Source organism: Ornithorhynchus anatinus, chromosome X1, assembly GCF_004115215.2.
Source record: "Ornithorhynchus anatinus isolate Pmale09 chromosome X1, mOrnAna1.pri.v4, whole genome shotgun sequence".
Lineage (NCBI taxonomy): Eukaryota > Metazoa > Chordata > Mammalia > Monotremata > Ornithorhynchidae > Ornithorhynchus > Ornithorhynchus anatinus.
The window spans coordinates 88,586,635-88,613,624 of NC_041749.1; the positions used below are offsets into that span (position 1 = coordinate 88,586,635).

The 26,990-nt window shown below is 55.7% G+C and overlaps 1 protein-coding gene and 1 non-coding gene across 2 annotated transcripts in view; one reads left to right on the top strand and one right to left on the bottom strand.

Annotated features, from left to right (window-relative positions):
- ABTB1 (ankyrin repeat and BTB domain containing 1) overlaps positions 1-23,298 on the top strand; it is a 34,437-nt gene extending 11,139 nt beyond the window's left edge. The window contains exons 4-12 of the mRNA XM_029050759.2: positions 1,788-1,932; positions 3,872-4,031; positions 4,662-4,707; positions 8,090-8,206; positions 11,230-11,345; positions 16,507-16,605; positions 17,612-17,779; positions 20,067-20,267; positions 20,707-23,298. Coding sequence (XP_028906592.1) covers positions 1,788-1,932; positions 3,872-4,031; positions 4,662-4,707; positions 8,090-8,206; positions 11,230-11,345; positions 16,507-16,605; positions 17,612-17,779; positions 20,067-20,267; positions 20,707-20,913 — 1,259 coding nt within the window. The 3' untranslated portion in view covers positions 20,914-23,298. The remainder of the gene's footprint in view (positions 1-1,787; positions 1,933-3,871; positions 4,032-4,661; positions 4,708-8,089; positions 8,207-11,229; positions 11,346-16,506; positions 16,606-17,611; positions 17,780-20,066; positions 20,268-20,706) is intronic.
- Positions 23,299-24,478: 1,180 nt separating this feature from the next.
- On the bottom strand, positions 24,479-24,616 carry LOC114807171. Its single transcript, XR_003755224.1, has one exon. It is a non-coding gene; the product is annotated as a small nucleolar RNA SNORA7 (small nucleolar RNA).
- Between the last annotated feature and the right edge of the window lie 2,374 nt (positions 24,617-26,990).

Below are 26,990 nucleotides of genomic sequence, written 5' to 3' on the forward strand. Positions count from 1 at the left end.
GAGTCAGAGGCCCTGGGTTCTAATCCCGTCTCGGCCGCTTACCCGCAGTGTGATCTTGGGCAAGTCGCTTCACTTCCTCTGTGTTTCAGTTTCCTCATCTGTAAAAATCAATCGATCAGTGGTATTTACTGAGCGTTTATTCAGAGCACCATACTAAGCTCTGGGGAGAATATAATAGAATGAATGTTCCCCACCCACAGTGGATTTATTGTCATGATGGAGATTCAGTGTGTGTTCTCCCTCCCACTTAGACCATAAGTCCCATGTGGGACAGGAACCGTGTCTGATCTGATTATCTTGTATCTATCCCAGTGCTTGGAACATAGTAAGTGCTTGACAAATGCCCCAATCGTTACGATTAATAATAATAATAATAATAATAATACTAATGTTATTATTGATGATGATGGTATTTGGTGAGCACTTACTATGTGCCAAGCACTGTTCTAAGCGCTGGGGTAGATACAAGGTAATCAGGTTGTCCCACATGGGGCTCATAGTCTTAATCCTCATTTTACAGATGAGGTAACTGAGGCACAGAGAAGTTAAATGGCTTGCCCAAAGTCACACAGCAGACAAATGGCAGAGCTGGGATTAGAACCCACGACCTCTGACTCCCAAGCCCGTGTTCTTCCCACTAAAGCACGCTGCTTCTCCAATATTATTATTATTATTATTATTATTATTATTAAGTGGTCCAGCTAGTCCCTGACTAATATCTCTTCTCAGACTGCTCGGCATCCTTCCCTTCTCTTTCTCTCTTCCGCTCCTGCCACGCTTCCCCCTCTAGACTGTAAGCTTGTTGCGGGCGGGGAATGTGTCTGTTATACTGTACTCTCCCAAGCCCTTAGTACAGTGCTCTGCACACAGTAAGCGCTCAATAAATACGATTGAACCGAAAGACCGACTGATCACATCCCCATCTTGGAGAGCCTTACCAAGGCTAGATTGAGGGAAAGCCTAGCAGGGATTGATAGTAATAAAACAGTAATTGTGATATTTGTTAAGTGCTTGCTATGTGCCAAGCACTGTACTAAGCACTGGGGTAGATATAAGATAATCAGGTCTTACAAGGGGCTCACAGTCTAGGTAAGAGGGAGAACAGGTATTATTGAATCCCCGCTTTGTAGATGAGGGAACTGAGGCACAGAGAATTTAAGTGACTTGCCCATACATGGCAGAACTGAGATCAGTAGCCAGGTCCTCTGACTCAGGCCTGTGCTCTTTCCACTAGGCTCCACTAGTGGCTCTGGGGGTTGAGCAGTCAGACACTATATGTTATTATTCATTATATTTTTACTAAGTTGTGGGAAAAGGTACCGGGACAGTAATTCCCACACTTCACTGGCACGCAGCGGGGCTCCCAGTCTGAAAGGGGCATTGGGGACCAGGGGCCGACACGCACGGAGAGGCCACACCACGGTAAAGACCGCAGAAACGGTGAACGGAAGCCAACCGTAAGCTCGTCGTGGGCAGGGCGTGTCCATTCGTTGTTAAATTGTCCTCTCCCGAGCCCGTGGTACGGTGCTCTGCACACACGGTAAGCGCTCAGTACGACTGAATGAATGAAAGAACATCGCCAGCACCGGGAGCTGCGGTGCATTACCGCGGCGGGGAAGGTTCCAGCCTCCCCACTGCCCCATCGAGGCCGTCCCTACCTCAGCACGGTCGTCCGGCGGTTGGCCAGGTCTGATGCAGCTCCGGCTTCTGCCCGCCCCATTCCCGGGGCAGGATTTTATCCGGCGATGGCATCATCTCTGCGACCGGGCCCTGTCTCTTCTGCTCAGGTGCAAAATGTGAGGTGAACACCTTCGATGGGGAGCGCTGCCTGTACGGAGCACTGAGCGATGCCATCCGACGCGAGCTGAAAGAGTACAAGCAGATCACTGCCAAGTCGATGAAGCGGGATTACTATGACGACTTCTTGCGGCGGTAAGGGACTCAGGAGCAGCACTCCCTAGGCTTTCGGCCTGGGGCTAGGGTTGCCCATCTGGGCACTCCCACTGGGCAGTAGGGCCAAGTTTTTTCCCCGGGGTGGGGGTGGGGGGCGGCTAACACAAGACGTCTCGTGCCCGAGGCAAGTTTCACGAGCCTGAATCCCACCCCAACTGCTTGATCTTACTGTCGTTGCCCAGCCAGATGGTGCTGAAAGAAGAACCGGGGGATGGGTAGTCATGTGAACGTGTCCCCTAGTGCCCCGACTGGGCTGGGCTGGGCTGGGCCGGACCTGTAGGATCGGGGCTGGGAGGCCACCCAGACCCAATCGGACCCACCTGAGTTAGGCTTTCTACTGGCTCCCAGACCCTGCAGCCCCCTAGCTTAGACCGGGAGGGGCGGGAGGAGGCGGGGAGGTTTCAGACTTAGAGTGGGAGTGGGGGATTGTGGTGCCTCGGCAGTACACTGGTGGGGCTGCACGGTTTTCCCACGGATCCAGAGTCGTTAGAGTGCTCTGCACACAGTAAGCGCTCATTAAATACGACTGAATGAAGTTTCAGCGGGCTGCTGGGTTTACTTGTCCCACCAACCCAATGGGAAGACTGCTCAGCAAGCAATCCATCAGTCGTATTCATTGAGCGCTTACCGTGTGGGGGTTGCTGTACTAAGCGCTTGGGAGAGTACAACACAACGAAAGAGCAGGTACATTCCCTGCCCACAACGAGCTCACCCGTGTGAGCAAGTACCGGGCACGAGGCCAAGACCGGTCCCCGGGGTTCCGTCTCCGACAGTGGCACCGCGATGCTGGGAGGAACCGTGCCTCGGTCGCCCTCCTGGGTGTCCCTCCTCACGGTCGGGGGCGGACCGTCCGGCCGTCTCAATTTTCCCCTCTGCAAGCGTAGCGTTATCGGTTCCAGATGTGGAATTGCCTCTCCCCGAATGTATCCAACTCCACTCTTGAATCTGCTGAGGTTTTTGGCCTGCCTAACTTCCCATGGGAACAGGTTCCACACCCTCACCACCCACTGGGTGAGGAAGACCCCGAAGCGCTCCCCGGCTCAGGCGGGGAGCTCCTTCAGTCCGGCTCATGGTGCCGACCCGCCTGCCTGGAGCCGGGACCGGGTGGAATCCCAGATTACCAGTCCACGCTGGGCTCCTCCAGTCCACGCACCACTTTGGACGGTACCCTCCGCCGTCCTGGAACAGGGGCCCCTCCTTCCCCTGTTCCGGGCCGCACCCGACGCCGAGAAACCGACCCTAGCCACGGCCCTCCCCGCTGCATTCCGGGGTGTGGCGTTTCCTCCCCCTGCTCCGTTCCTTTTCCGGGAGCGTTCGCCGAGGCGGGGAGGGATTGGTGGGAGAGCCCTGTCTGATTGCTGGGTGCTCTGGGCTCCGGTTCTCAGGGGGATCAAGGTGGGCCCGGGCCTCACTTCTTGCGGGGTGGCCAACCGCATACGTGTGGCACTCCTGCCCGAATGTGGCCACCTCCCTCAACAACCGTCCGGGTGTGAAAATGGCATGCGGGAGGGGCATCCCATCCCCGGCTCCCTCTCTTCCCCCCCCCTCACTCCCTCCCACTGCACTGAGGGCCCTGAGGCGGGTCATGGCCCAATAAGGAGGAAACGGCTAGCTGGCAACGTTCAGCTACTGTTTTCCTTCCATCGGGGGAGCTGAGAGGGGCTTGCTTCTGCCCCAGCCCTCTGAGTTCAAGGTGGAACCGTGGGTGGCGAGCCCAGGGGTTCGAATCTGGGCAGGTCGGGACTGGATTTGACCGGCGAGATGCTCGCTCCTTCCCTCTGGAATGGACGATCACGAGTCCCCAGAAGCCTCAAGACAGGGATCTTTCCCCAGTGGCTCTCGAATCCCAGACCGACCTCATAACCGCCCCCCGGGAGGGAGACCAGCCCCTGCTCCCATGGGTCTCTTCCTCTCCCAGGCTCCTGGAGCAGGGTTACCAGAGTGACATCGTCTTCATCGTGCATGGGAAACCCTTCTGGGCCCACCGCTGCGTCCTCAGTGCCCGCAGCCCCTACTTCGCCGAGATGTTCGAGACCAAGTGGAAGGGAAAGAGTATGATAGCCCTCAAGCACCCACTGGTATGGGTCCTAGCCCTCCGTCCTCCCGCTCGTTTCGACCGCAAGCTCCCTCTCCCCTCAGGAGGCCGTCCTTTATGCTTCCCCGACGCAGGTCACGCCTCCTCCCCCGCCTCTGTCCTTTGGCCTCTCGCTGTGCCTTTCCGCCTGCGGTGGAGCCGGGCCGAGGGGCCCGAGCTGGCCGCAGCTTGGCTCCCATCGCCCTCCCGCCCCCCGCTCCGGGCCCGTGAGCCTTTTCCCCTCCCGAGTGGGCTGGAACCGGACCGGCGACACGGAGGGAAAAATGCGACCCGGGGGAGCGGGCAGGGGCGGGCCGCAGTCCGGTGACAGCTGTGGGACTGGCAGCGTCTGAGGATGCGAGGGGAAACCCGCTGAAAGTCCTCTTGGATTTGGCTTCAGGTGCCATTTAAAATCCTGTCCCGGTGGAGCCGGGATGCTGCCCGTTTTCGGGGTTTTGCACGGCGATCCTTTGGTTGTCTGAGACCTCTTGCTCTTTCCCCCCACTTGGGGCTGTGGCGGGTTGGGGAAGGAGAAGGCCGCCCTCACCAGGGCCAAGCTGCTCGTTTTTTCTCTTCTCGCCCAGTCGCAGTGTATGGCCATTTCCCTCTGACCTTTCCCCTCTCCTATCTCTAGATCAACCCTGCAGCCTTTGGCTCCCTCCTGCAGTACCTGTACACAGGTGAGCGCTTCCGGGCTTGTTGGGGGAGCCTCCTCGCAGGTGAAGCTGTGGGGAGGGCCAACCGGCTGGGGCCCTTTGTGCTCTCTCCTCCTGGCCAGTGTTTGCCACCCCCGGTTGCCACTTTGAAAAAATGTGCCGCAGACGCCAGGGGCAGAGTGCACACTCTCAATCCATCGGTCGTTCAGCGGCATGCATTCTTTCATTCACTTCATTCGGTCGTGTTTGTTGAGCGCTTACTGCGTGCAGAGCACTGTACTAAGCTCTTGGGAGAGTGCAGTACAACAATAAACAGACACACTCCCCTCAACGAGTTTACAGTCAAGGCGGCGGGGAGACAGGGATTAATATAAAGTAAATTACAGATATGTACACAAGTGCTGTGGGACTGGGAGGGGGCATGAATAAAGGGAGCAAGTCAGGGCAACGCAGAAGGGAGTCGGAGAAGAGGAAAGGGGGGCTTAGTCAGGGAGGGCCTCTTGGAAGAGATGTGAAGGAGGGGAGAGTAGTTGTCTTTTGGATTTGAGGAGGGAGGGCGTTCCAGGCCAGAGGCAGGATGTAGGCGAGGGCTCGGTGGCGAGATAGATGAGATCGAGGCACAGTGAGAAGGTTAGCATTAGATGAGCAAAGGGTGCGGGCTGGGTTGTACTAGGAGAGTAGCGAGGTGAGGTAGGAGGGGACAAGGTGATGGAGAGCTTTAAAGCCAATAGTGAGCAGTTTTTGTGTGATGCGGAGGTGGATGGGCAACCCCTGGAGTTTTTTGAGGATTGGGGAAACATTTCCTGAGTGTTTCTGTAGAAAAATGATCCCGGCAGCAGAGTGAAGTGTGGACTGGAGTGGGGAGAGACAGAAGGCTGGGAGGTCAGCAAGGAGGCTGATGCTGTAATGGAGATGGATGGAGAGGAAAGGGTGGATTTTAGCGATATCGTGAAGGTGTAATGAGTGCTTATTGTGTGCAGAGCCCTTTACTAAACGCTTGGTGATTACAGCCCCGTGGATCAGGTAGGCACGATGCTTGCCCAGAGCTGACAGACCAGAACCCAGGAGTCCTGCCTCCCGGATCGGTTTTCCTGCCCTGGATTGGGCTGCCTCCCGTGGCTGTGAATGCAGTCAACCCTCATTTTCCCAAAGTTGGGGGCATCGGAGACTTGCCTTCCTTCATCTGGAAAGGGGTTAGACTGAAAATGGCTCCATCTTTAAGTTTGGGACCCGTGCACTGTACCGTTCTCAATTTTGGAGGCAGTACCCACGGGAGGCTTCTCCTGGGGAGAGGGGTAAGGGCCCCCAGAGGGGTTCCAGAAGGCGGGCTAGCACCGAAACACCCAGACTGGGAGGGACAGAAGGAGAGGAAAAATGTCTAATTCTGGGGCATGGGACTCAGCTGACCGGGGCTGGGAGGAGAGGGGCTTTACTCTCCCGCAGCATTTATAATAATAATAATAATGTTGGTATTTGTTAAGCGCTTACTATGTGCAGAGCACTGTTCTAAGCGCTGGGGTAGATACAGGATAATCAGGTCGTCCCACGTGAGGCTCACAGTTAATCCCCATTTTACAGATGAGGGAACTGAGGCACAGAGAAGTGAAGTGACCTGCCCACAGTCACACAGCTGACGAGTGGCAGAGGCGGGATTCGAACCCGTGAACTCTGACTCCCAAGCCCGGACTCTTTCCACTGAGCCACGCTGCTGGAAATCAGTTAACGGTGTTGGAAAGTGTGTTCATGTAAAAAGAAAGCATCGTTGTTAAAGGCCTTCTAAAATTGGCCCGTTAGTCATGATAGGCCCTGTTGAAAGGGGAGTGTCCAGGAGAAATCTCGCTGTAACAAGCAGAACACGTAGTGTAACTCCTTGGCAGTCAATCAGTCGATGGAATTTATTGCGCGCTCACTGTGTGCGGAGCACTGTACTGATGCTTGGGCGAGTACAGTACAGCAGAGTTGGTAGACACGTTCCCAGCCCACGGTGAGCTTACTCTGTGCCTCAGATACCTCATCTGTAAAATGGGGATTAAAACTGTGAGCCCCACGTGGGACAATCTGATCACCCCGTGTCCCCCCAGCGCTTAGAACATTCATTCATTCAATAGTATTCATTGAGCGCTTACTATGTGCAGAGCACTGTATTAAACGCTTGGAATGTACAGGTCGGTAACAGATAGAGACAGTCCCTGCCCTTTGACGGGCTTACGGTCTCACCGGGGGAGACGGACAGACAAGAACAATAGCAATAAATAGAATCAAGGAGATGAACAGTGCTTTGCACATAGTAAGCGCTTAACAAATACCACCACCATTACCGTCTAGAGGGGGAAGGGAGCGCACGGAACGGGTCCGCCGTGGCTCTTTTCCGAGAAAGAGCATTTGCCGCAACAGGGGCTTCGAATTTTCGAAGCTCGCTATCCGTGAACCCACGTGACAGAGTTGAGCGCGGCTCTGCCTGTGGCTCGGGCGCAGGGGAGGTGGTGCTCTACCCACTATTCCCCCGTCTCTGTTGGCGCTCCTCATCTTGGTGGACGCCGTGACCTTTTCGTAGGCGACTGGTTGTTCACCAAAGGCCTTTTGCCGATTTGGTGACTTGTACGTTCCAGTACTCGGATAGACCCAGGGGGTGGGACACTGTTGTTTAGCCTACTGGCTTGTGCTCGCCGTTCTTTTAGCGAGGCGGAGGGGCCTGGAGCACATCGAATCCGAACTGGGCAAGCGTCCTGGACCCTCGGGCCAGCGGCCTTGTCGTAGCCATACCCCCTGCGTCCTTTTTTTCGGCGGGCTCCGCCCCCAGCCGCTTCCCGTCTGTGCTCCGGGCAGCCGACCCGGACCGCCGCTGCCCCGGCTGACTTCCTGCCCGCCGGCTGATGCCGGATCACCGGCGAGCCCCGAGGTTTCCCGTGTGTGTTGCGGATTTGATCCCGTTACTCTTCAGCCCATCCCTGGGGTGGGGCCTGGCATCCTGGTCTGGGGGAAAGAGGATGGCTCGGGGAGTCAGGCGACCCGCCTTCTAGTCCCAGCTCTGCCACCGGACTTGCTGCGGGTCCTTGGGCCGATCAGTTCTTACCTCTCTGGGCCTCTGTTTGCCCATCTGTGAAATGGGGATGACAGTACCTCTTTTTCTCCCTACCACCTAAGGAAGTCAGGACAGAATGGGACTATTGATGCGAAAGAACTTGGAGAAAATCAAAGTACTAGACAGATTGAAGGTGGTGGTATCATCATCCTTTCCGGTTTCCAAAGAGAGGCATTTAGCAACTCGGAAAGCCGGGGAACAGAACCTAGGAGCCCCCACGTCTCCCTTCCTCCCTCCCTCCTCCCCCCAACGTTCCCTTGCGGGGGATGCTTGGGGTGAGGGCATCCCTCTGATGGGGGTCCCTGTTTGCACTCCCCCTGCCAGGTCGCCTTGACATTGACGTGGACTACGTGAACGACTGTAAAAGGCTGGCAAAGCAGTGCCAACTGCAACAGCTCATCGAAGACCTGGAGATCAAATGCAAGAAGGTGTATGAGTTTGGTGAGTTCCTACCACTGTTCTAGTCCCCCCGGGGTGGGACAGGGACTGGCGTGCGCGTTCGTTCCGAAAGCCGGTCCTTCCGGGTCATTCCGACAACCAATTCCCAGCTCCCGCGGGTGCCGATTGGGTTGGTTCTATTTAGCACTTATTGAGCTTCAGCGACGTCCCGGCCGTTTTCCTGAACGGAAAGTGGATCGTGGTCCCTGCCGGGGGCGGAGGCAGGAGAATCCGCTTGAGCAGTGGGTGAGCACAGAGGCAGAAGGCTGGGGTGTCTGGCAGACTCCTGCTGAAGAGGCAAGCATAGAGCCCGATAGAGCCTGGATAGAGCCTGAGCCTGGGAGTCAGAAGGACCTGGGTTCTAATCCCGGCTCTGCCACTTGTCTGTTGTGTGACCTTGGCCAAGTCACTTCATTTCTCTGGGCCTCAGTTACCTCTTCTGTGAAATGGAGATGAAGACCGTGAGCCCCACGTGAGATATGGACTGTGTCCAACCTGACTAGCTTGTATCTAACTCCGGCACTTGGAGCAGCGCCTGGAATATTGTCAGCGCTCAGCAGATACCGTTATTGTTATTTTTCTTATCGGTATTAATACTAGTAAAAGAGAATTGTACCATGTGGGTGTGGGATTTGACAGGCCTCCCCCCCCCACCTTAATTCTGAGACCGTGAACACGGAAAACAGACCGACGAGGCCGAGGGACTGGGTGGTGATCTCGACTGGGCGGTTATTATTATTATTATTACCGTTGTTATTATATTTAAGCGCTTACTGTGTGCAAGGCACTGTTCTAAGCGCTAGGGTGAATACAAGCAAATCAAGTTGGACACAGTCCTTGCCCCGCATGGGGCTCACAGTCTTCATCCTCATTTTACAGATGAGGTAACTGAGGCGCAGAGAAGCTAAGTGACTTGCCCAGGGTCACACGGCAGACAAAGGGCGGGGCCGGGTTTAGAACCCAGGACCTTCTGCCTCCCAGGCCCGTGATCTATCTACTAGGCCACACCGCACCCACCCTATGTCCTGTTTTCTGTTATGCTGTAAACAGGAACAGACGGGCGAGATCGCATATAGCTAGGGAAACCACAAAACCTCCGGCCAGGTTTCTCATCGGGGGCGGAGCCAGACCGTGAGGCTCTGCGACACCTGATGATTTACAGGGCAGCATCCTGGGCACCCCCTGGGTTTGCCAGCTCTGAGCCGGGGCGTAAAGGTCGAGGTGAACAACTGCCCAAGGCCAAGCTGTATTCCAGCAAGGTGAGTGGAAGCAGCGTGTCTAGAGGAAAGAGTGCGGGACTGGGAATCGGAGGACCTGGGTTCTAATCCCAGCTCTGCCACTCGGCTGCTGTGTTACCTTGGGCAAGTCACTTCACTTCTCTGGGCCTCAGGTACCTCGTCTATATTAGATCCACCTCCTTCCCCCTTAGACCGTTGAGTCCTGTGTGGGACAGGGACTACGTCCAATGGATTTTTTTTTTTTTTATGGTATTTGTTAAGCGCTTACTATGTGCCAGGCACTGTTCTAAGCGCTGGGGTAGATACGAGACAATCAGATTGGATACAGTCCCTCTCCCACGTGGGGTTCACGGTCTTAATCCCCATTTTACAGATGAGGTTACAGAGGCACAGAGAAGTTAAGTGACTTACCCAATATCACACAACAGACAGGTAACGGAGCTGGGATTAGAATCCAGGTAGTTCTGACTCCCAGGCCCATGCTCTATCCAATAAGCCGTGCTGCTTCGCCGATTATCTTACATGTTCACCTTGTATCCCCCCAGCACTCAGAACGGTGCTTTGCACATAGTAAGCGCTTAACAAATACCAACATTATTACCCCACTGCTTAGTGCATAGTAAGCACCTAACAAATGCCATTATTATTATATTGCTGGAGATGAAACCAGCTGGGGAGAAGGAACTAGGGCAGGAAGGAGCTGAGATGTAGTGGTGGGGTTTTTTTTTCCTTTAATGGAATTTAAGCACTTACTGTTTGTCGGGCACTAAACTAAGCACTGGGGCAGGTACAAGATAATCAGGTTGGACAGAGTCCCTGTGCCATATTCTGCTCCCTGTCTTAATCCCCACTGTACCGCTGAGGAAACTGAGGCACAGAGAAGTGAAGCAACTTGCCCGAGGTCACACAGCAGACAAGTGGTGGACCTGGGATTAGCACCCAGGTCCTCTGACTCCCAGGCTCATGCTCTTTCCACTAGGTCACGCTGCTTCTCTAACAGTTGTGAGGATGGGGGGTGAGAGGGACACATATAGTTGCCCTTCATATTCAAGGCGATAGCAGTGATAGTGAAGTTCACCTATGAGTATGTCGGTGGTGGAACAGGCCAGTGTGGGATACGCCTTTCCAGCCAGAGGGTGCGCGCAAAAAGACCGTCTCTGCTTGTGCTGTCATGTTGGACGTCTTCAGCACCAAGCGCTTTTTTCTCTTTTACCGTTCGGTCTCTCGTTTCTTGTGAAGCTTTGGCTCGAAAAGGGTTGCTCCTTTCTTCATTCTTTATTTATTCATTCTTTAAATAAATCATATTTGTTGAACGCTTACTGGAATTCTTCACAGCAATGCGCCATGCTGGTCTCTTCTTAGCGTTTGACCCCCGCTTTTCAGCCAGGCTAAGTGGCGTCTGAAGCCGAGGGTGAGAGGACTAGTGGGATGGGGTAAAATGCACCCACCTCTCTCCCCCTGCTGAGTCTCCAGGATCTATTGTTTATTTCCGGTGTCCCTCGAGACCAGTTTTTTGAGGAGCAGGGCGACGCGTCCTGAACGTTTTTGTAGAAAAACGATCCGGGCAGCAGAATGAAGTATTGTTTAGAGTGGGGAGAGACAGGAGGCTGGGAAGTCAGCAAGGAGGCTGATGCAGTAATCTAGAGGAAAGGAGAGTGTGTATCCCCGGGGCCCTGGGGCAGCGGCTGGGCTCTGTCGGGCAGTAGAAATGAAAGCCCAAGTCCCTCTAGGGAGTTGTGGTGGAGGCCCGTGGCGCTCTCACGAGACTCTGTGCGGTTTCTCCTACAGTGGCCTCCAAGCCGGGGACCTGCGTGAAGGTGCTGACCATCGAACCCCTCGCCAACTGCCAGCTCCAAGAGGACCTGGCTCTACTGGCTGACTGCGCGCTGCCCCCTGAACTCCGGGTAGGACCCGCCTGACGTTCCAGGCCCCCTTTCTGCCCTGGGGATGCTGACTCAGTGGGTGCCGTTTCTTCGAGAATGTTTGCTGCATTTTTCCCTTGTTTGGGGATGGGGGTGGGAGAGGGAGAGAAGCGTGGTTGGGGAAATGGAGAGGAAGAGAACTTGTGACCTCAAAACTTCCAAAGATTAGCTCAGGGAATCACACTGCCCTCCCTAGCAGTCGCAAAGGGGAGCTTACAGCTTGGAGGCTGTTCTGGAAGCCTCGGCTCTTTGGTTCTGGGCAACTGTGGAAAACTGGCTGGGAATGAGGGGTCATCCACCCTGACCTTTCAAATGAAACCCCGGCCTTGCAGGCACTCGCTGACACTCCTGCCCTCATGGAGAGACGTTTAGTTGATCTCTGTCAATAGCCACCATTAGGAAAGAATGCAGACCTTTGGAAGGTGGCTCGAAGCAGGCCCGTATTTGAGATCAGGACCCAGGCTGAACAGCTGGAGACCTTATGATTCCCACTGTGGACCCATAAGCATTTGAGTTGCTCCCCAGCCTGCCCGGGGATAGGACTTAGGGATCCCCAGGGTCCAGGAGATCTCCCTGCTGTGCTCAGAGTTCTGGGTGCCTCCTTCAGGTAAGCTGAGGAGCACAGACCCCCGACCCCTGGACCCACCCCGGAAGACAAGTAGCCGGGGGTCATTTTGGCAAGTGGGAGTGGGGTGGGGAGGCGGAGGGATGCTTAGTGTAAACTTGGCTTTCTCCTGTGACGAACACTGTTGGCTGTCATCTTGATTTTCTTCCTGAAATCTGCGTTAACCGTGATTGGTCCTGGAGACTGTCCCCCCCCCCACCCCTCCCCACCCCAAACAAAATTTGGTCACTGTGGGATTATGGCCTTGGAATGTTGAGGTCGGGCCATAATGGCATCTGAGTTGTAGTAGTAATGATAATAATAGTATTTACTGAGCACGCACCAAGTGCAACACGCTGTACTGAGCTTTTGGGAAAGTTCCACGGAACCGGGAGATAAATTCCCTGCCCACAAGGAGTTTGCAGTCTTAACAGGGAGACCCACAAAATATTTAGAAATAGTGGAATTGGAATAAGTAATTAAATGAGCAATTGAATATGCGTATACGCACAAGTGCTCAGAGTGGGAATACGTAGATACACATAAGTGCTAGAGGCGGTGTATGGGTAGATATGATTCGGGGTGTTGGAAGTTAATCGGGGAAGGCTTTTTTGGAGGAAGTGGCATTTTAGGTGGGCTTTGAAGGTGGGGAGCGGTGAGATCTGGTGGACTGGGCCGTTGGGGGAGTTCCAAGCCCGGGGGACGGCGTGACCAAGGGGTCTGAGGTGGGTGGGATGAGAATGAGGTACAGAAGGTAGATGAGGAGTGAAGAGTATAAGCAAGGGAAGAGCAGGTGAGGAGTGCTGGTATGGAAGGCAGATAGAACTGGTGGAGTGCCTTGAAGCCAACAGTCAGGGTTTCTGTTTGATGCAGGCGTCTGTTATATTGTGCTGCACTCTCTCAAGTGTGTAGCGCAGTGCTGTGCGCACAGTAAGTGCTCAATAAATACGATTGATTGCTTGATTGATGCAGGGGGCAATGGGCAGCCTTTGGAGGCTTTTGAGGAAAGGTGCGCTGTGTACTGGCCTCTCTCTCTCTCTGGAAGCAGTTCACCCCCTTATCCCTATCTCCTCCCCAACTTCCCTCCCAGAAACTGAGCAACACAGCACAAGTAATCTAACTAGTCAACTCTGCCTCTTAACCAAGGGGAAATGGGGCTTCCTGGGTGGATATATTTTCTTCTCGGGGACTGTCAGTCAACTAAAACAGCACGACGTAGTGGAAAGAGCACGGGTTTGGGAGTCAGAGGACATGGGTTCTAATCCTGGCTCCGCCGCTTGTCTGCTGTGTGACCTTGGGCAAGCCACTTAGTTTCTCTGTGCTTCAGTTACCTCATCTGTAAAATGGGGGTTAAGACTGTGAGCCCCACGTGGGACAACCTGATTACCTTGTATTTATCCTACTGCTCAGAACAGTGCTTGGCACCTAGTAAGCGCTTAACAAATACCATAAGAGTAATTATTAACTAATATCTGTATCATGCATATACACACTGCATACACACACACCTTCCCCAGATTGTAGACCATTCATTCGGTCATATTTATTGAGCACTTTCAGTGTGCAGAGTACTGTACTAAGCGCTTGGGAGAGTACAGTACAACAATAAACAGACACATTCCCTGTCCACGACGAATTTACAGTCTAGGGGGCGGAGGCAGACATTAATATAAATAAATAAATCACAGATATGTACATAAGGGCTGTGGCGCTGGGAAGGGGGAAGAACAAAGGGAGCAGGTCAGCAGAAGGGAGTGGGAGAAGAGGAGAGGGGGCGCTTAGTCAGGGATCTCCTGGAGGAGATGTACTTTCAATAAGGCTTTGAAGGGGGAGGAGAGTAATTGTCTGTCAGATTTGAGGAGGGAGGGCGTCCCAGGCCAGAGGCAGTCCCTGAGCCGGGTGGTCGGCAGTGAGATAGGCAAGATCAAGGCACAGTGAGAAGGTTTGTGCTAGGCTCTTGGGGTTTTTGTTAAAGAACGGGCATGATCCCTGTTCTCAGCAAGCTCACATTTCATAGGGGAGGTAAAACAAACATCTGACATCCATCGGTCAGTTGATCAATAGGTTATATTGAGCATTTACTCTGCAGAGCACTGTGCTCAAGTGTTTAGTCCAGTAGTCTGCACACAGTAAATGCTCAATTCGTACCGTTGATTGGGAGAGTGCAGTAGTCAGTCGACCTGGTATATCTGCCGTCAAGGAGCATATAGTTGAGCCACATAACAATCAGTCAATCGGTGGTATTGATCGAGCTCTTACTATGTGCAGCACACTGGTCGAAGTGGTTGGGCGAGTACAATACCAGAGAATGAGCAGACACAGTGTACATATTAACACAAGGTATCGAAGGCGGGGGGGAGAGGTGGGGTCAATCTTCCTGGAGGGAAGGATGCTTGAGTTGTGATTTTCAAACTTCCCCTCCTTTTTCTTCCTTTTTGTTTCTTCTCTTTTTGCTTCTCCTCTTTCCCCCCCATCTCCACTTTCATTTTGGTGTTGTGATGTTTTTGGTCTTTACCACTGGGTGTCACTACAAGACAAGAGTCATTTGCCGTCCCCTTTCCCCACTGTCTTTTCTCCCTTGAGTAGAGGGGCTAATTTGGGCTGAGAGAGGCGTGTGTGTGTTTTGGGGGGAGGCACATCAAGATCTAAACCCCAGGTTTCATTTTTTTTTTTTGCTCATTTTTCCCCTACCTAGACAGCTCTTCTTCCTGGAAGCTGGTACCATGTCTGTAGTTCATTGATGCTTTTCCTTCCTAATGCCTAGTACAGTATTTTGCCACCTAGTAAGTGGTAAATAAATACTATTCCTAATCCATGAAAGGACTAAATGGCCCTCTTGCTGAGTTGTTTCCAGCCCCAGTGCCAACTGCAGCCCATACAGCGGGGCCAGAGCTTCCCAGCCACTGTGACGTGGGGTTTAGCTGCTGGAAAGGGATCCCTGGAGGTGATCAGAGTCCCTTTGCCCCTGGCTCTGCTGTTAAGCGATGGTATTTATTGAACATTTACTGGGTGCAGAGCACTGTACTATGTCAAGCAAGCCCTTCATGGTGAGCTGGGGCAGTTCTCCTCACCTTCCAGGAACTCAGCCCCCCCCCTCTGTTCCCAGAAAATGGTCCTGCTCAGTCCTGACCCCTCAGTAGGGTGAGGGACGAGACTAAAGACCCTGTCAGGACCGGACTCTAAGCTGTTGGGTGGGTCAGAATGGTTGCTGACTGGTGCTGCCTCAGTATTGTCTCTATCTGTTGCCGAATTGTACATTCTAAGCGCTCAGTACAGTGCTCTGCACATAGTAAGCGCTCACTAAATACTACTGAATGAATGAATGAATAATATCGTGGAGGCTGCAGAAGCAGCTGGCCTCCTTGGGTTTTTACCGAGCCGGGGTCATTGTTTCCAGTCGTCAAGCAGAGCTGGGAGTTGCTTCTCAAGGCTGGAATGGAACGAACAGTCATCTCCCCAGCCAATTCCGTAGGGCCGTCGGGGGCGTTTGTCCCCTCTCGGGGGAGCCGGTGCCCACCCGCCCGACCCACGGTGCCCGAGGCGCACAAAGGGCTCGTTCAGACTCTGCCATGGCAGCCTGGCTCAGATCCCCTCCTCTCAGGGCCTGCTCCAGCCAGGGCCTTGGAGAAAGCAGCAGGTTTCCTAGAGGGAGGAATGGAGGCTGAGCCCCCTGACAGCCCGGCACACGCCCGAACTCTCTAGCCATGCCATTAGAGGGGCTAATGGGGAGGGGAGTTCCAGGCAAGGGGTAGCCACTGGGGAACTGTGAGTAATGCTCCGCAACTCAGGAATTGCCAGGAGTTATTCCCAGAGAGTGATGGAGAAACCCAAAGAAAATGTCCTGCATGAAGTGTTTGCCCTCTGCCTTTTTCTCTCTCTCTTCCCCTTCTCCAATACACACACACACTCACTCACTCTCTCTCATGCTTCCATCATTCTGCCGCAGTTTTCCCAGCTAAGAGGGAAGAGGAACCCAGCCTCAGCAGCCTCACCTCCCATAGGATTATGGGGAGGATGACTTGTATGAAGAACTTAGAAGAAGGAGCCTTGGTCGTGGGGCTGGGTGTCAGATGGGACCGATCCTCTGAGGACGTTAAGTGGGTTGGTCATCTTTCATCTCCCTGACCAGCCACCAGCACTGGGGGAACATGTTCGTGTTGAGACCCGACGCCCCCCGCCCCCGGCTCCCAACCCTCCAGCCTGGTCCTCAAGGTCCCCAGAGAATCAGGCGGTCGGCAGTCTTCTCCCCACTCCGAGCCTTTGACAGCCCATAGGCGGCATCCACGTCCATTGAGAGATCCGGACGGGAGGCTCAGATGTTTCACCAGCTGCTGGTGGCTGACTGGGGAGAGCCGAGCCGAGACATCACGTTCCAACCGATCCGGGTCACGTTAGGCTGCCAGTCGGCATTGAGGCAGAGCAGCCCCTTCCTTGGCCGCGGGAGGAGAGCGGCTGAGGTTGGAGTCTGAGGGAGCAGGGCCCCAGGGTAGGGTAGCCCTGGCCTCCCTCTCCTCAGGCCCTCCCTCCTTCCCTCCCCAGGTGGGCTTTGGTGAGCTGCCCTTCGACAGTACCGACAACTTCAGCAGCTGTCCTGATGTCTGCTTCCGGGTGGCCAACTACAACTTCTTGTGTCATAAGGTATGGTGGCCACTCCTGGTCCCTCCCACTGCCTCTCCCCCCCGTCCCCCTCCCATCACCACCCAGAGTCACCAACCCGCCCTCCCCCCCCACCCCCCCACCCCGACACTCACCTAACTTTGTTTTCCTTTCTTTCCCTTAATTCCTCCCACTGCCTGGCTTCCCCCTCACCTGGCCTGAGGGGGCAATGGCTACTCTGAAGGGTGAGGAACAACTGACTTCTCTTCCGGTGGCCATCTTGTTGCCTGGGATGGGAAGGAACTAAGAGTGTAGATGGCCGTCAGCTGAGTGCTGGCCAGGTTCCTTTTCTCCCCTACCCTCTCATCCTCTGGAAAGGGGGCCCTCGGGAGGAAGAAAGGGGGATGCTGCCGAATGTGTAAGCGGAGCCCCGAGACCCCCGTGGAGCTGTCGTGGGGGGTTCCTGCTGTGACTTAGCAGAGTCCGTTCGAGCCCGGCCCTGACGTGGCTGAGAGCCAGATGAGGAGTGAGAACCTCCGGCTGGGGCGGGCGTGTTGGGTGAGGGCCAGGCCCAGTTGTGAATGAGGCCTGAACCTTGGCACGGTGGTTCTGAGCAGGGACGCACGGGGGAGGCTCTGGGGAGGATGGAGGGAAGGGGGTTAGGGGACTGAAAAGAAAGGGACTCGAGGGCCATTTGCCGCCCTTTGAAAGAAGTGGTAAGTGGCTCCCAGAGAACACACACAAGGCAACCCCGCGCCTACCCTCTGACCGCTCTCAGCCGTTGCCCCTAGCAGCCCTGTGTGTTTGATCGCCTCCACCCTGAACCAACTCTGCCCCACTCACCATTATAAAATGCGTCTGGTGGGGTGCTAGCCAGAAAAACACCGTGGACTTTGGTGGTGGCAGCCCCCCGTGCACGTGTGTCCGTCTCCTAGGGTCACTAGGGCCGACCAGGCCTGGCCACAGCTCTGTCGGAGTGGTGGACGGGCGTTCCCCAGCCCCAGAGGGGCAGCTCTGCTGAAGGGCCCCCCGTGTTGCCTCCCCACAGGCCTTCTTCTGTGGCCGCAGTGACTATTTCAAGGCCCTGCTGGAGGATCACTTCTGTGAGAGCGAGGAGCTGCAGGCCCAGCCCGACATCCCCGTGGTGACATTGCACAACATCTCCGAGGACATCTTCATCCGCGTGCTCTACTACATCTACAGCGATGATACCGAGGTGAGTCCCCTGCCGGCGTCCAGCCTCGAGGGGCCTGGGCTTTGTCCGCCCCCGATCGGGTCTGGAAGGGCCAGGGCCGTTGAGCCCCTGGAGCTCAGGGCCCCGGGGCTGCCCGTTTCTTCACGGAGAGTGGCCGGTGCCTTCCAGAGTCTGGACCTAGGCCGGCGGGGCAGGGGAGGGGAGGAGAGGGGGACGCGGGGAGAGCAGACAGGGAGGGATTCCCTCGTCCGGCTGGGAGCACTCTCCTGCACCAAGATTCCCCTCGTCAGCCTGATTTACACTCCTCCCGAGATAGGGCCAGACTGTGAGGGCAAGGCCGGGCCCAAGTGTAGCGGAAGAGGGCCCGGAGGTCGTAGTTTACCAGGAGCTGGGTGAGTCAGCCGTGGAATGCCGTTCACAGAGAAGATGGCCTGGCCCTGGGACGACAGGAGTGTGACGCGCAAGAGTCAGGAAGCAAACCCTCCCCTATCCTCTGCACTGCACTGCTCAGATCTTCGTTAGAGGTTCCATCCGGTCTCGGTCATCGCACGTTAAAAAGGACGGGGGAGAAACTGGAGAGGGTTCAGAGAAAAGTGACAGAGGCGATTAATGGATGGAAAAGTGGATCCTGGGAGGAAAAGGCTAAAGATATTGAGGCGGCGTAGCCTGAGGGTGACTGAAAAAAATAACTGTCTTCAGTTGCATGAAGGGTTTTCCTGGGGAGGAGGCTGACCAGCTATTCTCCACGTTCTCTGAGTACCAAACAAGAAAAAGGAAACGGGACAGATTTCAGTTGGCCACGGGGAAGAGCTTCCCGACTGCCGGGTTCATCGAGCATAGGAACGGGCCTTCGAGGGAGGTCGTGGAGTCTCCATCCCGGGAGATTTTTAAGGAAACAGTAAACAGTCAGCTATCCCGAGTGGTTTAGTTGTTCACCCTCTTGGAGGCAGGAGGCTGGACTGCCTGACCTCTCCAAGTCCCTTCCAACAGTGTTATTTTAGGATTCTGATTCTCCGATCATTTCTGGAAAGACGAGTCGGATATCTGGCATGGGGACTGGTTTCTGATCACCGCCTTTATTGAAACGTAACCAGAAGCCTGGAAAAAACAATGAGCAGACTTTCCCTTTTAAGGCCTATTTTTGTTTCCAGTGTAAAGCTGGGACTGCTCTGAGGAATTCACTTGCTGCCAACATCGGGTCCGGCCCTCCTGCAAGTGTGCGTCTGTCTCTTCACCCCCGTGTCCTCGGGTGTCCCCCCGTCTTCCGATCTACCTCTCTCCCTTCTTCGCGTGTGTGTCCTCATGTTCTCTCTCTTCTCCCTCCCACTCCAATAATAATAATTGTAGTATTTGTTGAGTGCTGATTATGTGCCAGACACTGTGGTAGGTACAAGATAATCAGGTCCCACTTGGGGCTCACGGTCTAAGTAAGAGGGAGGACAGGTATCGAATCCCCATTTTGCAGAGGAGGGATGTGTGAGGCCCAGAGAAGTGAAGTGACCTGCCCAAGGTCACACAGCAGACAAGTGGCAGAACTGGGATTAGAACTGAGGTCCTCTGACTCCCAGGCCCATACTCTTTGCACCAGGCCACTGCTGCTTCTCTAACTCTAACCCTCTCCCCAGCAAGCACAAACGTGCAGACTTATATGTCTCTGTTTTGCCGTCTTCCCCCTCTCCTCCCTCTTCCCTCCACGTTCACCTATTCGTGATTGCTAGGATGGGGGCAGAGAAGGGCAGGGAATGGAGTACGATCCCCCGGGTGTGCTCCAGCCTACTGCTGACGCTTAGAGCGCCTGCAGTGGGCCCGACCTGGATTTCGGCTCTGTGGTCAGGCAGTTATGGGAGCCATGTTTAATCTGAGTGGTGTAGATTGCCGCACTGAGACATATAGGATGGCCCAGCCTGGGCCAGGGCTGATGGGTGAGGAGGCGGGGACAGGAGGGCAGCTGAGCTCTGCGAAGGCACTGTGGCGGGGAGCAGAGGGGACAGGTGAGGTAGGGAGGGTTGGTGCCTCCGGGAGTAGTGGAAAATCTTCCCCCGCCCCTCTCCCCCTCCCGTTTTGGGCTTCTGAGTGCCGGGTCGGGACCCCGGTCGATGGCCGAGTGCATCGGGCAGCGCCTTGGCGCACACATACGAAGGGCGGGGAGCCCGGGCCAAACTGGATGGACGGGATTGCAGCGTGTCCACGGAGCGCCGTCTCACCTGGAACTGAGGCCGGACCTCCGGCCCTGAGGCCCAGCTGAGGTCCGGCTGGACCGGGGGAGGGTCCGGAGCCAGGCCTCTGACTGGGCCCGCTGTGCCCGCAGCTCTCCCCGGAGAACGCCTATGAGGTGCTGGGAGTGGCCGACATGTACTTGCTGCCTGGCTTGAAGCGCTTGTGTGGGCGGAGCCTGGCCCAGGTCCTGGATGAGGACAACGTGGTGAACATCTGGAAGGTGGCGAAACTCTTCCAACTGACCCGGCTGGAAGACCAGTGCACTGAATACATGGCCAAGATCATCGAGAAGGTGACGGGGGACGGAAGGGTGGGTCTGTGGAAGCTGGGGAAGGGCCAACCCGAAACGTCTCCCCTTGTGGCCAGTCGCGCCGGGCCTGCGATTTGCTTACCCCGCCACCCCTGTCCCTGATTGGTGGTGAGGAAAGAGCAGAGGAGACTAAATGCCAGTCCCCCGCCCCCGTAGTGTCTTTCATTCATTCAATCTTATTTATTGAGCGCTTACTGTGTGCAGAACACTGTACCGAGCACTTGGGAGAGTACAATATAACGATAGACACGTTCCCTGCATCCCGCCCCTAGGCACGATTGGTTGTGAGGAAAGCGTGGAGGAGACTAAACTCCCCCCCGCCCCCATCCCTGTAGTCCAAGGCCCTGGGCGCCGGCACCGTGTGCTCCCCCGATATCTCCCCGCTCTCCTTGCCCACCTCTTCGCTCCCCATCCCCTACAGCTGGTGGAGCAGGCCGAGTTTGCGGAGGCTGTGAAGGAGGAAGCAGAGGCGGTGGCTGAGCGGCAGGAGACGGACTCCATCCCCCTGGTGGATGACATTCGTTTCCATATCACCAGCAATGTCCAGACCTACAGTGCCATCGAGGAGGCCAACCAGAAGCTGGAGGCCCTGGAAGGTCTGCTGGCTAACATCGGGCTCGAGTGCTGAGGACCCCGGGCGCTTCCCGCCTTCCCTCGCTTAGGGCCTGGCATATCCCTTGGTCGAGAGTGGACCAACGCCCACAACCCCAGGCCCGGGTCTCTCCTTGGACTCCAGCTTCACCTGCTTCCACTCCCCTCTTTCTGGCCAGGGTGGACTACAGAGAGGAAGGCTTCTGGGCCGTCAGAGGGAGAATTTCCCCAACCTCACCGCCCCTTCTCTTCTGCCTCCCCCCCACCCCACCCCGGACTGATTTTGGAATACCCTAATGTGTTTCGGGAGGGTGGGGAACACTTGGGTTGCTGCATCCTTACTGGAAGCTAAAACTCTGGTTAAAAATGCGGGCATTGAAATGGATAGCTTGTTTTACTGGTTGGGGATGGGAGAAGGGTGGGGTGTGGAGGTGTGTTCTCCCCGCTCTCCCCACTCAAATCAGGCTGAGAAAGTGAGGAGGGGTTCAGATGTTTTGGGGCCCCGGCCTGGCTGCCTCTCTGTGCCCCCATCCGCCCCGGGAGGGGTCAAGGGCGGGCATGTTCTCCACCTCCAAGGCCGGGTCACCTCCCTCCTAGCGACCTCTGCTCCTTGGGCTCCTCACAGAGGGGATCTCGTGAGCGAGGCCTCCCCACTGCTGTGCTGACAGCCAAGCCCCCCTGCTCAGCATTTTAGTGAGCCCCTCCTGGGAGGGGAGGCCCAACTGCTCTCCCCAGGGCTCTCCGTCTTGAGGACCTCTGCCTTCCACCAGACAAGAAAGATGCCTCTCCCCAGACAGCTCTCCTGAGGTTACCCTTCCCTTTCTTGGGGCAGGAAAACTGTCCACTGCAAGGGGACGAGAGGGTTTCTGCTGCCTTCCTTCCTGCCCCCGCAGGTGGACAAGGGGCAGGCCCTCCCCTTCTCATTTGGGGGAGCCGTTCCACGGGGGCCCAAGTTGCCGGGGCTGCACCTGGAGGCCCCCATCCCAGGGAACCGAGCCTGAGCCGGGGACCCAGCCGTGGCGTCGCCCGCCGGGCCGGATGGCGGAGGCTGCCCCCCACGGTTGCCTGGCAGGCGGGAGGAACATCCACGGAGCTGGGCAGGGGGCCAGGACCGGAAGGGTGCCAGGGGAGGATGGCAACCCATTGGCTGGGCTGAGTGCCCAGCCTGGGAATAGCAACAGGGCTGAAGGTCAGGAGAGTGGCTGACAGAGCCAAGGCCTGGCACCTCGAAGGGTTTGGCCACCAGCCGCGAGGGCCGGGGAAAGGCTACCTATTTGCATAGTAACGGCGGCCACTTGAGGGGAGAGAGCAGGGTGTTTGGGGGGGTGGGAGGGTGCCCTAGTGGGGTAACCGGACTGGGGCCTGGGCTGAGTTTCTGGCGGCGACTGCCTCTGTCTCCAGGGGTGACTCACGCGGGTGCAGTTGGGCTTTGACTAGTAATCGTGATAATGATATTAAACGAGTGCTTACCGCGTGCCAGCCATTGGAGTAAACGTGAGAACCAGCTCGGATGCAGTCCCTGCCGACCCGGGGCTCTCAGGAGGGAAGGAGAGCGGGTATCTCGCCCCGATTTACAGATGAGGAAACCGAGGCCCAGAGGGGTTACGTGATTGGCCCCAAGTCGCCCAGCAGGCTAGTGGCCGAGCTGGGATTAGAACTCAGGTCTCTGGCTCCCAACCCCATGCTCTCTCTCCATTAGGAATCACCGAAGCCCCCAAAGAATCCTTTGTCCCGTCGAACTCCACCCACCCCAAGATGCACAATCCCAGCTATATTCTCCCCCGGCCCCCACCGACCAGGGTCCCCGTGTGGCTTTCCTGTTAGCCCCCAGCCCCTCACCAAATTGTTATTTTGGCTGATTTATTTTCTCCATCCCTAACACTCACGGGTCCTATTGGCGACATCGCTTTTCCTGTCACCGCCACCCTGCCGCGGAGCCGGGTGCCAGGGCCGGATCAGGGTGGGGATGTGCGGAGAGCAGATGGTGGGTGGGGGGATGAGGGAGATAGCGCCTCCCCACTCCCTCTGCTCCGCCCAGCCCCCCGGCTTTGCAACTCCAGAACCCCCAGTGAATGTGGCGATGGCTACGTCAGCCCGTCCCCTCCCTCCCAAACTGTGGACCCAGCCCCCAGTGTGGAAAACCCTTTTACGTCCCAATCCTGACATCGTTTCAGACCAGACCCAGAATGCCCTTTCTCCCTCTCTCTCCTAGCCCCCCTTTCCCAGAAAGAGATCTGGGTTTTTCACCTTCCTTCCCTACTCCTCTATGTGGGAATGTGGCCCGCCTGTCCCCGTCTCGTTCCTCGAGGCAAAGACGGTCCAGGTTTCTAGAGCAGCAATATAGTCTAATCTCCACTATTTAAAAATAAAACAGAGGAGCATGTGTGCAGCAATAAAAATATATTTCACTATGATTATCTCAGCAACGCCGTGTTAATTATCTGGGTTTATTTTATGTGGTGCTGGATTTTGGTTTTCTCTCATGTATTTTCTTTTGGAAGCTGCTCCCCGGGGGTCTGTTTTCATCTTTTCCCCAGTCCCCAGGAGTAGCTTTCTATGCTTTAAAGCCTATCAAATGGCATTTTTCCCCATTTTCCTCCGTGCTGGGGGAATTGTTCAGCCTTCCGGGAGATGGCTGGCTGCAGGTGTGGAGCGGTCTCCGCTGCCCAGTCTTCTCTGGCGGGATGGGCTGCAGCCTAGAGAATGGCTCCAAGTGGGAAGGGACAGAGGAGGGCAAGGTGGGAAACCGGCCGACCGGGTCTATCTTGCCTTCAGCACAGACGTTTCCTCCCCGCTCACGACCACCCGCCTGCCCTCTCCAAGGGGGCTGGGACTAAAGGGGACACACACCGGGGAACCTGTGGCCTTGCTTTCGGCCTCACCGACCTCCCTGGGGCGTGAGGGTGGTTCAGGGGTTCTCCCAGCCCTAGGCTTGACGCTGCAGCGTGGGAAACGCCTCAGCAAGTCCACATCGGCCAAGGTGGAAATCACCTCTAGAAGAGATGGAAGTCTGGGTCTCCTCTTTAGCAAATTCACCCAGGAAGTAGCTTGCTCTGGGGAGGGGCACATAGAAGGGGGTGCTCTCGCTCACGGGTGAATGTCGAGCGGGTGGGGAATCCTGCCCCGCGCCCAGTGTTTGCAGCCTTGAGGTTGGCGAGGGGCAGGGTCAGGAGAAGGGCCAAGGCTGGTGGTGGAATGTGGAGGAGGCGAGCGGCTCGCCCCACCATACTCCATTGGCCCCTGCCCTCCTGCTGTGGCAGTGGTGACTAGAATGTGAGGTGGAAGGAGGCACTTGTGGAGAACCTTATGGGGGGGGGGGGGGGTTTGTGTAACCTGACGGGAAAGGGGTGAAATACGTAACTTTGGAGGTTCCTTGTCTTGTCTTTTGCTCTCGAGTCGTCTCCGACCCTTAGCGACGCCATGGACACGTCTCTCCCAGAACACCCCACTCTCCGTACGCAATGGTTCCGGTAGTATATCCGTAGAGTTTTCTTGGTAAAAATACAGAAGTGGTTTATCATTGCCTCCTTCCGTGCGGTAAACTTGAGTCTCCGCCCCCGAATCTCTCCCATGCCGCTGCTGCCCGGCACAGGTGATTTTTGACTTGTAGCGGATTGCCTTCCACTCGCTAGCCACTGCCCCGGCTAGGAATGGAACGGACAGGCCTCTGCTTGACTCTCCCTCCCGTAGCCGAGACTGGTAAAGGATTGGAAACTCTCCAGGTATGATCCTGAGAGGATGGGAAGCAGCGTGGCTCGGTGGAAAGAGCCTGGGCTTCCGAGTCGGAGGTCATGGGTCCGACTCCCGGCTCTGCCTCTTGTCAGCTGTGTGACTGTGGGCAAGTCACTTGACTTCTCTGTGCCTCAGTTACCTCATCTGTAACATGGGGATTAACTGCGAGCCTCACGTGGGACAACCTGCTTACCCTGTTATCTACCCCAGCGCTTAGAACAGTGCTCTGCACATAGTAAGCGCTCAACAAATACCAACATTACTATTATTATTATTATTATATTTGAGGTTCCTAAGGGAGTGAAATTAACTCCTTTGACAGGTAAGTGACCCAGCCGGCAGAGGGAATGCAGGGAGTCACCTGCTTGCAAGTCGCATGAACTGGAAGGTGGGGGAGGCTATGAGCCCCCGAAGCTAGCCCCTGGGGAACCTTGCTGGGATCATCTTGGTCTTGGAACTAGGGTACAGTAAGGGGGCCAAAGGACGAATCCAGCCAGTCTGTGTCTTAACGGGCCTCGGTTGCCTCTGGATTTGCAGACTGTTCCTAGGATTCCAGAAGTTCGCCGATGGGGCCCCTGGAGGCTGTTGTTCTCCGCTTGTTTTTCCCTGCAGCTTGCCCAGGCCCTGAGTTGCTCATTTCCTGATTGTGGTTTGTGCCCGGGAGGGTTGCCCAGGGCTTGGCGGGCTGGCCCCGACAAGCGGCCTGTGTGGTGTGGGATGGGATAGGGCGGTGCCCGCCCGCCCCCCCCGCCTCCCCTTTGGTGGAAGAACCGCACCCGGCCGGGGAGGCTCCTTGGGGCTATACCGACTGCCATCTCCAGGCAATTGCCGGCACATTGCCCATGCGTGCAGATATGCGTCCAAGGAGACACATATACAAATACTCTGCACACTCACTGATCCTCCCATCCATGTTGTGGCAGTGGCCTTCGCGAACATGTTCAGTGATCTCATCCCAAATGATGGCCTCCAGAGGCGGATCTGATCGTTTCCCAACCAGGAGCAATGGCTGGAGCCTGGCCAGGAGACATCCTGACCCTTTCTCTTCCTTCCAGTTTACTCCTGCCACCTCTCCCCCAGTGGCTGCTGGAAGGAGCCCTGACCTGGGCTGAAACAGCCACAAGGAGCTGAAAGCACCTACGCTTGTCCACTTTCTGATCAAGGGCTGGTTTAATGCAAGGCCTTAGAGGCTGCAGCTTCCCTCCCTGACCACGCTGGAACCCCAGCCCCGGCCAGCCCGGCTCGGAAGACCCCAGGTCAGGTCTTGACTGGAAGCTCAGCATGGCCTGGTGGCAAGAGCACGGGCCCAGGAGTCGGAGGATGTGGGTCCTAATCCCGGCTCTGCCACTTGTCTGCTGTGTGACCTTGGGCAAGCCACCACACTTCTCAGTTCTTCAGTTCCCTCATCTGTAAAATGGAGATTAAGACTGCGAGCCCCATGTGGGACAGGGACTGTGTCCAACCTGATTACCTTCTAACTTCCCTAGTGCTTGGAACAGTGCTTGGCACATAGTAAGCACTTAACAAATACCATAATTATTTTATTATTATTAATAAACTCCCATTGGTGAGTGCTAAGTCAACCTCCCCTTGCCACCTGACTCTTGGCATCCTGGGAAGTGAGGAAGGGGAGTCAGCCCCCCAGGCCTGCAGGGAGAAAAGTGGGAAATGGGGATCACTTCCTTACCTGTCATCTCCCTCTAGACCATAAGCTTGCCTGCCAACGTGCTTACCAACTCTGTTATATTGTACTCTCCCCAAGCGCTTAGTACAGTGCTCTGCACAGAGTAAGAACTCAAGAAATACCATTGATTGATTGGTCTCCTCCCTTTCCCTGGTCCCCAGACCTCAGCTGGTGGGGATATTAGATGCCAACCTAGGTGGAGCTGCACCCCACGAGGCCTCAAGAGGACCTTAGCAGCTGCAGAGCCTGCTAGTGACTGGAGCGATTAGTTAATGGTGATGGCCGAGGGATTAGAGGATATTAATAGCAGGAACAACAGGGGCTGGGACACCCCTGGGGTGGCCGGGCAAGTGGCTGTGCAGTGGGGCACGGAGGTGGCTCTCAGAGCCACTCAGTTCCCTTTGGTCTTGGAGAGTGGCACCGGGGAGCAAATGAGATTGCCCTGCAGTCTCGCAAATGGCCTTGTGGGTGCAAATAATAATAATCGTCAGAAGAAGAATTGTGATATTTTGTTAAGCGCTTACTATGTGCCAGGCACTGTACTAAGTGCTGGGGTGGATAGAGGCAAATCGGGTCGGACACGGTCCCTGTCCCCCATGGGGCTCCCAGTCTCAATCCCCATTTTACAGATGAGGTAACTGAGGCACAGAGAAGTGAAGTGATTTGCCCAAGGCCACACTGCCCAAGGCAGACAAGTG